General features: G+C 41.5%; 1 protein-coding gene across 4 annotated transcripts in view; it reads left to right on the top strand.

The window, feature by feature from the left end:
* The window catches only part of LOC146690260 (radixin), a 47,076-nt gene that overhangs the window by 26,008 nt on the left and 6,189 nt on the right, over positions 1 to 14,879 (top strand). For all 4 annotated transcript variants that reach the window (XM_085435243.1, XM_085435242.1, XM_085435241.1 and 1 more), the window contains exons 3-10: positions 4,528 to 4,611; positions 8,832 to 8,927; positions 9,238 to 9,360; positions 10,986 to 11,137; positions 11,336 to 11,419; positions 11,536 to 11,682; positions 12,530 to 12,626; positions 12,733 to 12,896. In XM_085435243.1, coding sequence (XP_085291369.1) covers positions 4,528 to 4,611; positions 8,832 to 8,927; positions 9,238 to 9,360; positions 10,986 to 11,137; positions 11,336 to 11,419; positions 11,536 to 11,682; positions 12,530 to 12,626; positions 12,733 to 12,896 — 947 coding nt within the window. The remainder of the gene's footprint in view (positions 1 to 4,527; positions 4,612 to 8,831; positions 8,928 to 9,237; positions 9,361 to 10,985; positions 11,138 to 11,335; positions 11,420 to 11,535; positions 11,683 to 12,529; positions 12,627 to 12,732; positions 12,897 to 14,879) is intronic.

The raw sequence follows: 14,879 nt of genomic DNA, 5'->3' as shown, positions 1-14,879 counted from the left end.
CCAAGAGAAATGTGCGATTGCATATTTATGTACTGCATATGAGTATGAGTTCATTACTATTAAAAGTGTCTGGAAAGGATTACTGTAGGGCAGTGGTGTGGTTTTGAAGGCTGATCTGATCTCTGGATTTCTTAGTCTTTTAAAACATGTTACTGTGTTAAAATTTAAAATGAGGTGAAATTTCCTGAATTCACGCAGAGACGGTGTGTTTTCCTGAGATATCTGTCTGGGCTTTTCTTATGAATAGCACTACATCATAACTCATTGAGGAAGTGACGCATTCTCCAAATTATTATGGTTGTTTCTTGTGCAAACTTCCACTCTTCTATGCGGAAGCACAGATGTCCAGTGAACCCCAAAGATCCAGGAGAAATGGTTCTTATTTTAGTTTGAGTTAGGGCTGCTCAATTAATCGAATTTTAATCACGATTACGATCTGGGCTTTCAACGATCATTAAAAATGACTGAGCCGATTATTAGCCCCTCCCTAATTTATCCGCGACACCTTAAAGGCCGGTCCGTGAAAATATTGTCGGGCATAAACCGGTCCGTGGCGCAAAAAAGGTTGGAGACCGCTGATTAAGAGGACCCGAGGGAAGCTCGGAAAGCTAAGCAGAAGTTATTTGGAGAGTGACTGCCGTTGGTTGAAAAGAGAGTTTAAAAAAAAAAAAAAAAAACTTCAGTGGTGTTGCACACTATTTTATATTATTTTTTTAAAGTCATTGTTAACCCTTTAAAGCCGGTCAGAGCAGCACGCTCCGTTTTGTGTAACTATTGTTAAATCCCTGTAGAACCTGAACCGTGTAAGCTAGCGCAATAATTTGTTTTGCATATGAAACCGGAGGAGTTGTACTTACATCTGATGCCATCAGCTTGTCCTCGGTCACGGTTTCGTTCCACATATAGCTTTGCAAAAATTGCATAAAAAGCGCTTGCAGGAACAAAAACATAATATTCCAGAAACACGCTTTGCCGTTCCTATCAGCTGTTCGTAACACTTCCCACAGTGAAATGATGCACATGCTGTTTTCTTTGCAAATTTGCATCATAGGATTGTTTTTTGTTTTTCCTGCAGTATATAAAAATTGCTGTATCTCCAAAATAAAACTATGAAGACACTCAAAATAAATTTCCTGTGGTGGGAAACTATTTTTTGCAACTTTATTGTATTTAAAGTTTTGAGGGATAAACCTCTTAAATTTCTCCAAGTAGAAATATATGTAAACAAAACAAAAGCGATTTTCAATTTTTTTTGTAGTTTATTGCACTTTTTTGCAATTTATGTAATTACTATGGACTTAATGCATACATATTATTAAAATATGGGCTATAACAGTTGTATTGATGTATAGCAACTTGAAATGCTCCCACAAATGGCACTACAGCATGTAAAAAAAATAATATAAGCTCTGGTGGACTTGGTTCTATAGTAGGTCTTAAAGGGTTAAATAAATATCGTCAAATAATCGTGATCTCAATTTCAGTGAAAATAATCGTGATTATCATTTTTGCCTTAATCGAGCAGCCCTAGTTTGAGTCATTGTAGTTTTCACTGAGTACCCCCCTTTTTTATTTTTATTTACATTACAGTTAAATCGGAAACCTAGTGACAGGTCTTGGTAAAAGTGGAGTGAAAACTTCCTCTATTCAGTTTACGGGAAGAAGGATAAGCAGCGTAAACAGACTGCACCTAATATGGAAGGTGTGTGTGTGTGTGTGTGTCTGTGTGTGTGTGTGTGTGTGGTCACTATGTGTTGGGAATATTTATAGAAGTCTGACAGGGACTCGCACACAGCTGCACAGGCAGTCCCACCGGCAGACTGTGGAGCCTCAGATCAGTCCAGTTTACTTTTTTCCAAGCTGCTTATATTTGCTTTCTTTCAATACAGTCTTTAGATTTTCACACGTTGTTAGGAACTTTCACATCCTGTTTTTAGCAGTTCTGCTTCCTCCACACATTTATTTATATATATATTTAGTTATTTTTTTTAATATACACTTAGGGTTCCCTTTTTTTCTAAATGTAATATATTAATTCCTATTACATTTCATTTAACCTGTTAAATGTGTTGCAGCTTCCTGTACACGCTTCCTTCTCCTTCCCAGTTATAGTGGGGCAAAAAAGTATTTAGTCAGCCACCGATTGTGCAAGTTCCCCCACCTAAAATGATGACAGAGGTCAGTAATTTGCACCAGAGGTACACTTCAACTGTGAGAGACAGAATGTGAAAAAAAAATCCATGAATCCACATGGTAGGATTTGTAAAGAATTTATTCGTAAATCAGGGTGGAAAATAAGTATTTGGTCAATAACAAAAATACAACTCAATACTTTGTAACATAACCTTTGTTGGCAATAACAGAGGTCAAACGTTTACTATAGGTCTTTACCAGGTTTGCACACACAGTAGCTGGTATTTTGGCCCATTCCTCCATGCAGATCTTCTCGAGAGCAGTGATGTTTTGGGGCTGTCGCCGAGCAACACGGACTTTCAACTCCCGCCACAGATTTTCTATGGGGTTGAGGTCTGGAGACTGGCTAGGCCACTCCAGGACTTTCAAATGCTTCTTACGGAGCCACTCCTTTGTTGCCCGGGCGGTGTGTTTTGGATCATTGTCATGTTGGAAGACCCAGCCTCGTTTCATCTTCAAAGTTCTCACTGATGGAAGGAGGTTTTGGCTCAAAATCTCACGATACATGGCCCCATTCATTCTGTCCTTAACACGGATCAGTCGTCCTGTCCCCTTGGCAGAAAAACAGCCCCATAGCATGATGTTTCCACCCCCATGCTTCACAGTAGGTATGGTGTTCTTGGGATGCAACTCAGTATTCTTCTTCCTCCAAACACGACGAGTTGAGTTTATACCAAAAAGTTCTACTTTGGTTTCATCTGACCACATGACATTCTCCCAATCCTCTGCTGTATCATCCATGTGCTCTCTGGCAAACTTCAGACGGGCCTGGACATGCACTGGCTTCAGCAGCGGAACACGTCTGGCACTGCGGGATTTGATTCCCTGCCGTTGTAGTGTGTTACTGATGGTGACCTTTGTTACTTTGGTCCCAGCTCTCTGCAGGTCATTCACCAGGTCCCCCCGTGTGGTTCTGGGATCTTTGCTCACCGTTCTCATGATCATTTTGACCCCACGGGATGAGATCTTGCGTGGAGCCCCAGATCGAGGGAGATTATCAGTGGTCTTGTATGGCTTCCATTTTCTGATGATTGCTCCCACAGTTGATTTTTTCACACCAAGCTGCTTGCCTATTGTAGATTCACTCTTCCCAGTCTGGTGCAGGTCTACAATACTTTTCCTGGTGTCCTTCGAAAGCTCTTTGGTCTTGGCCATGGCGGAGTTTGGAGTCTGACTGTTTGAGGCTGTGGACAGGTGTCTTTTATACAGATGATGAGTTCAAACAGGTGCCATTCATACAGGTAACGAGTGGGGGACAGAAAAGCTTCTTACAGAAGACGTTACAGGTCTGTGAGAGCCAGAGATTTTCCTTGTTTGAGGTGACCAAATACTTATTTTCCACCCTGATTGACGAATAAATTCTTTACAAATCCTACCATGTGGATTCATGGATTTTTTTTTCACATTCTGTCTCTCACAGTTGAAGTGTACCTCTGGTGCAAATTACTGACCTCTGTCATCATTTTAAGTGGGGGAACTTGCACAATCGGTGGCTGACTAAATACTTTTTTGCACCACTGTATATAGCACTTGTGTTGGTTATTTAAAATCACAGATTCTGTAGAGTGACCTCTCGACAGTTTCTAGATCTCCTTTGCCACCTCTTATTTCAACTCAGTGATCTCAAATTAGAATTTACTGAAGGGGTTTTCCAACACTCTGCATTGCTGTCAGTGTCACAATGGTTACAAGGTGTGGATCATCTTTGACCAAATACAGTGGCCATCACTGCCTTTATGCTGCATCATGGTCGTCTGTGGGAAACATTCAAACCACATAAATCAGGTTTTACATTTTCTACAGTATAAGTCTTCAGCTGACACTCGCAGAGCATGCTGGCAAGCTGCACAGCTATAGAAACCCAAATGAAGCTTCTGGTGCACGTTTTTTCTGCTGATGTTAATGCCAGAAGAGTTTTGGACCATTGCAGTTGTTAAGTGTGCTTTTCTGCAATACACACTTCAGCACTTGGCAATGTCACTATGCAACTTCACGTGGTCTACCGCGTCATATCTGAGTTATTGTGGTTCCTAAACACTTCCACTTTGCAATAACAGCACTTACAGTGGAATATCTGAAAGGGAGGAAATTTCACAAACTGACTTGTTGCAATGCTAGCGTCCTATTACAGTACCACACTCGAGCTCTGTGAGCTTCTGAAAATGACCCAATCTTTCAAAAATGTTCGTAAAGGCTGACTGCATGGCTAGATGCTCGAAAACTATATCCCTGAGGGTAACATCCCACTGAGTATGTCTGTCTTTTATATATCGTCCGTGTTCAACAAGTAGAATTAAGTAAACCATTTACTGATCCATTACTTGTGTTTCACAGATCAATGTGCGCGTCACCACCATGGACGCTGAGCTGGAGTTTGCCATCCAGCCCAACACAACAGGCAAACAGCTCTTCGATCAGGTAAGAGTCGCATACTGTAAACACAAAGATGTGTCTTATTTTTAATTTATTCCGTTTTGATCTCAGATTGTGAGGACCAAATCTTCTTCTGCAGCTAGAAGGGTTCAAAATGACTTCTACTGTTAGAATAGACACTACAGGTATTTTAGACTATGTGACCTACTGAAAGACTCATGGATTACTAATGAAATGCAACACTGAAACTAAGTGCTGGTGCGTGTACCAGGGCGTGCTTGGCTGGGTTCGGGTTGGTACTGGTTCTGTACAAAGAAAACATATAAAGCACTCTTTGTTCAAAAGGAGTCAGCAGATGGGTGGAAGTATTGTGTGGATGGTGTGCATAACTGTGTACGTGTGTACGCTGTCTGGGAAGTAAAAGGGCAGCTTTCAGTGTCGTTTCATGTCAGACTACAAAGGGTTGTTGGGGTTGTGGTGGAATACTGTGAAGACAAAATGCGAGAGAGACACATTTGTTTTCTGCTTTTGTTGTCGCTTTTGTTTTCATGTTCTGTGCAGCATGAGGGGAGTAAGGCTGTGTGTTTGTAATAGATCTGTTTTAACAGCAGAAATCAGGACTTGTTGCAGTCTAAAGCTGCAGATCATATCTGTAGTATTTGTGCAATATACACACCCAGTGAAACTGTGGTTTTGTTTTTGTATTTGTGTGTTCTGCTTCCTGCTGTGGATAGCTGAGCAACCACGTTCTGTTTCAGAGCTGTCTATGAACGTGCCTTTGACCTTTGGGTACCAGGATCCATAGAGAAATCAGACTCACTTAATGACTTGCTTCTGTGACTCGTAAACAGATTTTCCTAACATTTGTTATACAGTTATTTTTTTCTCATTCATATTCTGACACTGATCAGCTCATCTGATTGTTTGAAAGGATGATGACAGTTGGTGGTTGTAGCTGACTCGTGGAAACCACTGAGAAAGATGCCAGCTTCTGTTGACACTAAACATTTTAATCTTGCAGGAAATGCAGGTGTAAAACTGCGTGACGCTGGAATATTAACACATTAGTTAATTTTGTAGTTAACATGAATTGGCTCTTTTTTTTCTTTTTTTTTTTTTTTTTTTGGTGACTTCACAAAGTCTCTGCATCCATTACTCTCTAATATCGCTTTTCTTTCTATGAAACGCACAGACGCACCAAATCTGAACGTTTCAGCTGCCTGTGCCTATGCATCGCCATAGCAACAAACTGTCAAATGCCCAGTGATTTGTGTGTGTGCGTGCACTTGTGCTGCATAGTACCGAATCTGCCAAAGGATGCTTGTTTACAGTCAGCGTACAGTGATATGTGTGTTCAGTGTGTTTCTGTTATATTCACGCTCATAAAAAGAATACCAAATATTCATTTGTTTGAGATTATTTTGGATTTAAAAGCGACCGAAAGTAAGCAATAGACGGGATGCCTTGCAGCTTATAAATGAACAAGCCAGTGGGGATAAAGTATTGAATGATGAGATCTTGTAGCATGTGAGTGGCTTATATAGCATTGGTGTGGGATATTTTGGCAGGTTTCAGACATGTGAATGAAGACACTGATTCTTTGTTCTACAGGACTCAACAGAGACCAAACAATGACAGGTCTCCACAGGGCTACATTCAGTAGCCATACAGATGAGCTCCTTGTTGTCTGTGTGCCTTTCAACTCTAAAAAAGGAGGTAGCACCACCTTGTGGTGATTTTGAGCATTTCACTAGAGCTACTTGAGAAGGCTTCGAACCAACATCGGCTAATTGTTATTAGTACACACTTAAAAAAGCTTTAAAAATCAGTTATTTACCTGAACAGAATTCTTAATATCAGTGAAAATTCTACCCTTCACACATTATAGCACTTATTCAGCTAGAAATAGATACGATGGTGGATATTTGGAGAAATTATTGTGATTATGTTACATGAATATACAAATCTTAATTGTTCCAAAATGAAGATAGCTCCTGTCTTTTCGCTTTGTTTTCCTCCCTTTATTATTTCAAGGCTTGTTATCGCTGTGTTGTCTGTTCTGGTAATTCCCATCATTAAGGGCAAAGCTGTTACGCAGGCAGCCAAGGTATTACAGGTGTATGGATTTAGCCAATGTGCAGTCAGAATTCCTAGAAAGAATTCTGCGAGTTTGATAAAATAGGTTTGTTCAGTCCAGAGATGCCCAATTCCTGCTGTAACTTTGCTATATGTAGGAAACTACCTTAATCTTTATTTGATGGATTTGTTTTGGTGATATTTCTAAACTTTTTTTTTTTTTTTTTTGTTAATAAGAAGAAATATCCCAAAAGTTTGAAAATTACAGTGTTACAGTAACCAAAGTGTGGAAAAACAACTTTGCACAATAAAAAGAAAACCAAACCTCAACTGGTACTAAAAATGTATTTTATTTTATTTATTTTTTTAAAAACTATTAAAAATGAGCCTTTTTGTGATCTTCAAAAAAAAACAAAAAACAGGTTTAAAGTGGAAAAGACTTTGTATCTGTTGCTGTGGCAGCGGAGCTGAAATGAATGTTAGACAAAGTGTTCAGCTGCTTGTTGTAAATGGTGCAGAGCGTGGTCTGGATCCACTAAATATCCAGAGCCACAGTCATTCCACAGAGGAATCCAAACAGTGTGATGATTCAGACTGGATTGGACCCATAATGACAGCAAATTCCCTCATGATGATATGAATGCATTCCAACATCTAAAAGGACATTACTTCATGTTAGACCACCTCTCAATTACAGCTAGTACAGTCCCTCCACATTTCAAATTAACATCCACAAGAAGTCCTGAAGCCACACTGTGGTCCAGGAGTGTGGCAACATCTCACTACAGTGCTCCATGAAGCACACCAGTCTACACACTGTAGTACTGTGCAGTATTATAGTCCTCGCTGCAGGCAGCAGAACTGTCAGAGGCGATCAGCTGATAAAGATTGTCTGTACCAACCTCGGTCATGGAGATGCTGACATGGTTGTCTTTTTGTAAGACTCGGATGTAGTTCTTTTTAAACCATCCGTCATATAAAGTGTGATTGATATGCATAGCAACAACTGACGTGCTTCAGGAGCTATATTTCTTCTGCATCCTTTATAATCCTGTGATCCCTTAAATGCAGCCTGGCTATGTTACCTACAGTACAGGAAGTCACATGTCCAGAAGGCAAACGGAGGCAAAGGCAAATGACATGCAGCACAGGGGAAAAACTGTGCTGCATGTCCTGATTCCTTCGCAGTGATCCAGATTCGCATGAATGAAGTGAGGGCTTCATTGATAAAGAGGCTGCAGAGCTCACTATAAATGGCTCACTCAAACACACACACACACACAGGATGATAAAAGGCCACATCATGATGGAAAAGCTTTTCAGACAAACTAACCCAAACATGTAAGCCTGTGATGGGTGATGATCACACTCGCTTGTAAAACTGCCCGTGTGAGCAAATGTTTTTATCTAGCCTGAAAGTATGAGAGTCCTGCTCAGAGGTCCAGGCAGCTTGATCGCCTTTCCCCGTCTCTGCTACACTCATCATTCCTCCCCTCTCATCCTGAAGTCTCTTATCCACATAGCTGTCTCCTCGTACCGCAGTCCCACTGGAGGCCCGCTCTGTGTAGGCGTATGTGTGTGTGTTTGCAAATGTAATTGATTGTACCGTTACCATCGCAACGGTGTGGTTTTTTTTTTTTTTTTTTTTTGGATGGGCGATTGTGGGGGCTTTCGCAGTTGTGCGTGCATGCGACATGGGTATTTAGCTTGTTTATGTCAGCATCTCTATTATTCTCTGTGCGTGAGAAAGAGTTAATTACATGGTAGAAGTGGCGTGGTATTGACTGTGTAAATCACCTTAACATCTGAGAGAGTGTCTACAATCCCCTCTGGGATCATCTGTGTCTCTTTCTCACGCTTCCTCTCTGTGTGTGTATGTGAGACAATAGTTTGTGAATGACAAACAGAGAATTGTGTTTGAGAACAGGGAGGAAAGACGAGGGGAAAATATTCAGTTTCACTTTTTAATGATGCATCGATTTGGTAAGATTGCTGTCAGTACATGATACCAGTGAGATGACAGAGCACTTTTACTTTATCTGACGCAGTGCGTACAATTTGTGGTCTCAAATCCTGAAAGAACTGAAACTGCAAGTACAGACAACAGTCATACTGACTACAGGTGTCGGGGAAATTTTGAGACTTTTTGAAGAGGAAGTGGAAAATATAAGATATATTTGTGGTTTCAGGTGGTGAAAACAGTCGGTCTGAGGGAGGTCTGGTTCTTCGGCCTGCAGTACACAGACAGCAAAGGCTACGTGACGTGGCTCAAGCTCAATAAGAAGGTGAGAGGCTGCTCAAAACACAGGAAGAAATCCATCCCTCAGCATAGCTTAAGCATGCTTATGTTTATATTCTTTGTAACAACTGAATTTATTCTCACATTAAGAAAACATTTTAATCTTATGACTCCTTGTAAATGGTAAACATTCATCATCCTGTTGTTAATACTTTATAAAACGACGTAGAGGATGGACCATGAACACTGAGATCTGTTTTTAATGTATTTTCAGTTTAGTTTTCTCAGGACTTTCATGTCCCATGCACTTTGTAAAGGGCAGATGATGAAGGCTTGTGTTCGGGTGTTCCTTCCAGGTGACCCAGCAGGATGTCAAGAAGGAGAATCCACTGCAGTTCAAGTTCAGAGCAAAGTTCTTCCCTGAGGATGTTTCTGAGGAGCTCATCCAGGAGATCACACAGAAACTTTTCTTCCTGCAGGTACTGTGAACTGCTCAGGCTGCCAAGCTCATGTACGGGGTAAACCTGCATGAAAACTGAGCTGGATTTACAGCTGTAAAGAGCCTTTCTTATCTAAGACAATAATTACACCTTTTTTGAGCTGGTGTCATATAATGTGGCTATTGTGGTTAGTATAGATCATGCTTACCGGTATATTTGCTTTCTACATCAATTATTGGCAGTAGATGGATCAACATATCAGCAAATAAAAGAGTACGTATGGTTGCCGCTGGCTTAAATTTATTAAATATAATATTGAAAGGTGGTTTGATGACGAGCTGAAATACTTTTCCTGGAGTTTTAAATCATTATTTATTTCCCTATCTGCATTGCCAATGTCTGTCAGCTAAATTGGGGGGTTTTGTTTTAATAACCATGTTTAATGTGCATCCCCCGCTGCAGAATAATATTGACAGAAACACTATTCTCTGAATCCTGCTGTTTAGTGAAAATCCCTGTAATTCCTCTACATTCATTTAACTATAGCCCACCCACTGACTGTTGTCACCTCCAGTTTTCTGATATATGAGTAAAAGGCCTCAATTATACTCTGTTGTGGGCGCGGACAGCTGGAGACACCACGGGTGAGCAGTGATTCCCGTTATGCTTCTTTGAAGCGTCCTTGTAGTCCGCCACCTGAGGTGCACTTGCCTGCCAGTTTTTCGAGACTACGCTTTACAATGCACCAACTGTTCATGCAGCCTAGGCAGTGTGCTTCCATCCAGGTGAAACAGGAATGATTGCTCAGCTGTGATGTTTCCGTGTCCGCAACAGAGTCCTGTGTTCCATTTGCATCGTAAGTTGGAAGGCGGAACTGGGAAGTGACATTACCCCCAAGTTCAGCACATTCATTAGGAATGTCAGAAAAGGAAGAATAAACAAGGTTTGTTTCAGTGCTTAGCAAAGGTAAAGGTAGAGCCATTAATGAGGCACATGCATGGCCAGTGTTCTGCATATGGCTTATTTAATTTATTTATTTATTTTGGCTTATGTCTCAAACACACATATGTAGTAGTGTAGGTTACAAGTCACAAATGTTTACATACACTGCCGCCATTTGGACTGTTAAGTTAGGGTTGGTGGGGGATCACCAACTTCTGAGTTGGAAGTCCGACTAACTCAGAAATTCCTTCTTTGGACTTAAGATGGAATGCTTTGCATTGGCTTACATCTGCCAAAGATGATTTGGCTTGTAGCGCCAAAACACAACAGCAGTCTGCTCAAGGCGCTTTATGTTGTAGGTTACAAACCCTACGAGACACCCTAACAATCAGATGACCCCATATGAACAAGCCCTTGGCAACAGCGGGAAGGAAAAACTCCCCTTTAACAGGACAAAACCTCCAGCAGAACCAGGCTCAGGGAGGCGTAGCCATCTGTTGGGGTTAAACAGAGAGGGACAAGACAGATGGGAGAAAGCCAGAGTGTGAAAGGAATTACTAATTAATGATATAAATGTATTTTAAAACATCTTTGGACTGCATTACTATTTTAGTTCAACTCAGTTCTGCTGGAAAAACAGAATTTTCTTTTTTACCCATGAATCATGGAGTCAGAAGATCTTGACGCTTGTGTGTTTTTGCTTATACGTGTCCTCTGAGCAGGTAAAGGAGGCCATTCTGAATGATGAGAACTACTGTCCTCCAGAGACAGCCGTGCTGCTGGCCTCGTATGCCGTTCAGGCCAAATACGGAGACTATAACAACGATATTCACAAGCCTGGCTACCTGGCATCTGACCGGCTACTGCCACAGAGGTAAAATCAGTAGACATAATATGCTACTCCACGTGGGTCTAATGAAATATCTGATTCCAGAGTCTCTCTTTGTTAAGAGTAAAAATGTGTACATTTTAGCATGATTAAAAGCCCAGGAGTGCTTGTTGTGTTATTGTTTTCACTGTTAACTCTTGTGTTGTGTCTCTTGTGTCCTTTTCTCCTCGGCGTGTCCTGTAGAGTTCTGGAGCAGCACAAGTTGACAAAGGAGCAGTGGGAGGACAGAATACAGACGTGGCATGAGGAGCACAGAAGCATGCTCAGGTGAGTGTATTGTGAAAGTTTCATGGTTATGGTTTCATATTATTTTGCATGGAAAGTTTCATTCACTGGCTCCTGCATGTTTCTCTGCTAACTGTTTTCTCCTATTGTGTGTGCAGGGAGGACGCGATGATGGAGTATCTGAAGATCGCTCAGGACTTGGAGATGTATGGCGTCAACTACTTTGAAATTAAAAACAAGAAGGGCACAGAGCTATGGCTCGGGGTCGACGCCCTGGGACTCAACATCTACGAGCATGAAGACAAGTAATAAATCTACACATTTGCATGGATGTGTACTTGTTGTGTTATTCGTGGATATCGTCATTGTTTCTTGTGATCAGGGACTCAGCTCAGTATTTGTTTGACGAAATCATTCATGTAGCGGATGAAAACCAATACGTCATTTTAACCAAAGAAGGAGCAAAATGGAACAAAAAGAGACGTTTTGTTAGACAGCTGCTCGGTTTCATTTGGGGAAAAAGTGGAACAGAGATTGATGGCTGGCATACATACACTAATGCGGTTTAGAACAGCGGTCCCCAACCCCCGGTCCGTGAGTCGTTTGGTATCGGGCCGCGAGAGTTGAGGCTCAGGTGTGAAATGTATGATTTTCAGGGTTTTTATCGGTTTTCAGCGTTATTTTGTTATCGTTAACTCAGTTTTCCTGGCTCTTTTCACGTGTGTTATGAATAAATCTTCTTTTTCGGTACCGGTACTAGTTTTATTTTGTTGCATTTATCCACGACACCTTAAAGGCCGGTCCGTGAAAATATTGTTGGGCATAAACCGGTCCGTGGCGCAAAAAAGGTTGGAGACCGCTGATTTAGAACTTAATTACACAAGAAAACGTAATTCAGTCGTTTGTTTAAATCGTTAAATCCACCTTCTAACACTTTTTTGATATTTAGTCCGAGTATGTAAATGAGGTCTGGGATGCACTGACATTATTTCCCTCTAATGGTTGTGAACAGTGGTACACAACTGATTGTTGAAACAAAACCAGGATTTTAATGGGCACCCATCGTCTGAAAGCCACTGTTGTTTTGAAGTTTTATGTTTACCAGCTCGTGCGTTTATTTAAGTGGAGTAAAATCTCTCTCTGCTGCCTCAGGTTGTCACCAAAGATCGGTTTCCCCTGGAGCGAGATCAGAAACATTTCCTTCAATGACAAGAAGTTTGTCATCAAGCCCATTGACAAGAAGGCTCCAGTAAGTGCTGATGAATTCATACACGGTTTAATGTTTTGTTTTTTTTCCCCCCCACAGAAGAATAAAATTTTTACTTACTAACCTTTCTTATGCCGGCTTCCTCCAGGACTTTGTGTTCTACGCCCCACGGTTGAGGATCAACAAGCGTATCCTGGCGTTGTGTATGGGAAACCACGAGCTGTACATGAGGAGGAGGAAGCCTGATACTATTGAGGTGCAGCAGATGAAGGCTCAGGCCAGGGAGGAGAAGCACCACAAGCAGATGGAGAGGTACGGCGCAAAAAGACCTATTAATGGATTTATTGCATGAAGTTTATATCTAAATACATACCAGCAGTTTTAAATGGTAGTCATTTCCCACCAGTCTATCCTGTATTTCTCCTAGTACTGCACACTTTGTATGACAACTACATACAGTGGGGCAAAAAAGTATTTAGTCAGCCACCGATTGTGCAAGTTCCCCCACCTAAAATGATGACAGAGGTCAGTAATTTGCACCAGAGGTACACTTCAACTGTGAGAGACAGAATGTGAAAAAAAAATCCATGAATCCACATGGTAGGATTTGTAAAGAATTTATTCGTAAATCAGGGTGGAAAATAAGTATTTGGTCAATAACAAAAACACAACTCAATACTTTGTAACATAACCTTTGTTGGCAATAACAGAGGTCAAACGTTTACTATAGGTCTTTACCAGGTTTGCACACACAGTAGCTGGTATTTTGGCCCATTCCTCCATGCAGATCTTCTCGAGAGCAGTGATGTTTTGGGGCTGTCGCCGAGCAACACGGACTTTCAACTCCCGCCACAGATTTTCTATGGGGTTGAGGTCTGGAGACTGGCTAGGCCACTCCAGGACTTTCAAATGCTTCTTACGGAGCCACTCCTTTGTTGCCCGGGCGGTGTGTTTTGGATCATTGTCGTGTTGGAAGACCCAGCCTCGTTTCATCTTCAAAGTTCTCACTGATGGAAGGAGGTTTTGGCTCAAAATCTCACGATACATGGCCCCATTCATTCTGTCCTTAACACGGATCAGTCGTCCTGTCCCCTTGGCAGAAAAACAGCCCCATAGCATGATGTTTCCACCCCCATGCTTCACAGTAGGTATGGTGTTCTTGGGATGCAACTCAGTATTCTTCTTCCTCCAAACATGACGAGTTGAGTTTATACCAAAAAGTTCTACTTTGGTTTCATCTGACCACATGACATTCTCCCAATCCTCTGCTGTATCATCCATGTGCTCTCTGGCAAACTTCAGACGGGCCTGGACATGCACTGGCTTCAGCAGCGGAACACGTCTGGCACTGCGGGATTTGATTCCCTGCCGTTGTAGTGTGTTACTGATGGTGACCTTTGTTACTTTGGTCCCAGCTCTCTGCAGGTCATTCACCAGGTCCCCCCGTGTGGTTCTGGGATCTTTGCTCACCGTTCTCATGATCATTTTGACCCCACGGGATGAGATCTAGCGTGGAGCCCCAGATCGAGGGAGATTATCAGTGGTCTTGTATGTCTTCCATTTTCTGATGATTGCTCCCACAGTTGATTTTTTCACACCAAGCTGCTTGCCTATTGTAGATTCACTCTTCCCAGTCTGGTGCAGGTCTACAATACTTTTCCTGGTGTCCTTCGAAAGCTCTTTGGTCTTGGCCATGGCGGAGTTTGGAGTCTGACTGTTTGAGGCTGTGGACAGGTGTCTTTTATACAGATGATGAGTTCAAACAGGTGCCATTCATACAGGTAACGAGTGGGGGACAGAAAAGCTTCTTACAGAAGACGTTACAGGTCTGTGAGAGCCAGAGATTTTCCTTGTTTGAGGTGACTAAATACTTATTTTCCACCCTAATTTACGAATAAATTCTTTACAAATCCTACCATGTGGATTCATGGATTTTTTTTTTCACATTCTGTCTCTCACAGTTGAAGTGTACCTCTGGTGCAAATTACTGACCTCTGTCATCATTTTAAGTGGGGGAACTTGCACAATCGGTGGCTGACTAAATACTTTTTTGCCCCACTGTAAGTGACAGTACGCTAGTAACCCTTTCTGGCCACTAGGGGGCAGTGCTGCTTTGAAGAAAATCATAAGGCTGAACTTTTTTCTGTTAACTGTAAATTTCCACATATTTCTATTTGGTAGCAGGTGATGTGGCGATTTTTATAAATGCCATCAATGTGTCCAGCATTGGTTTCACTTTGTGCTGAATCTTTGTGTGTGTGGGTAGATTTAGTTTTACTTAACAAATTGGTAAAA

The sequence above is a fragment of the Copadichromis virginalis genome, linkage group LG16 (assembly GCF_057382275.1).
Source record: "Copadichromis virginalis isolate Kocher_CV1m ecotype Utaka linkage group LG16, C_Virginalis_male_GT1.1, whole genome shotgun sequence".
NCBI classification, from domain to species: Eukaryota; Metazoa; Chordata; class Actinopteri; order Cichliformes; family Cichlidae; genus Copadichromis; species Copadichromis virginalis.
This window is presented reverse-complemented; position numbering and strand designations above follow the sequence as displayed.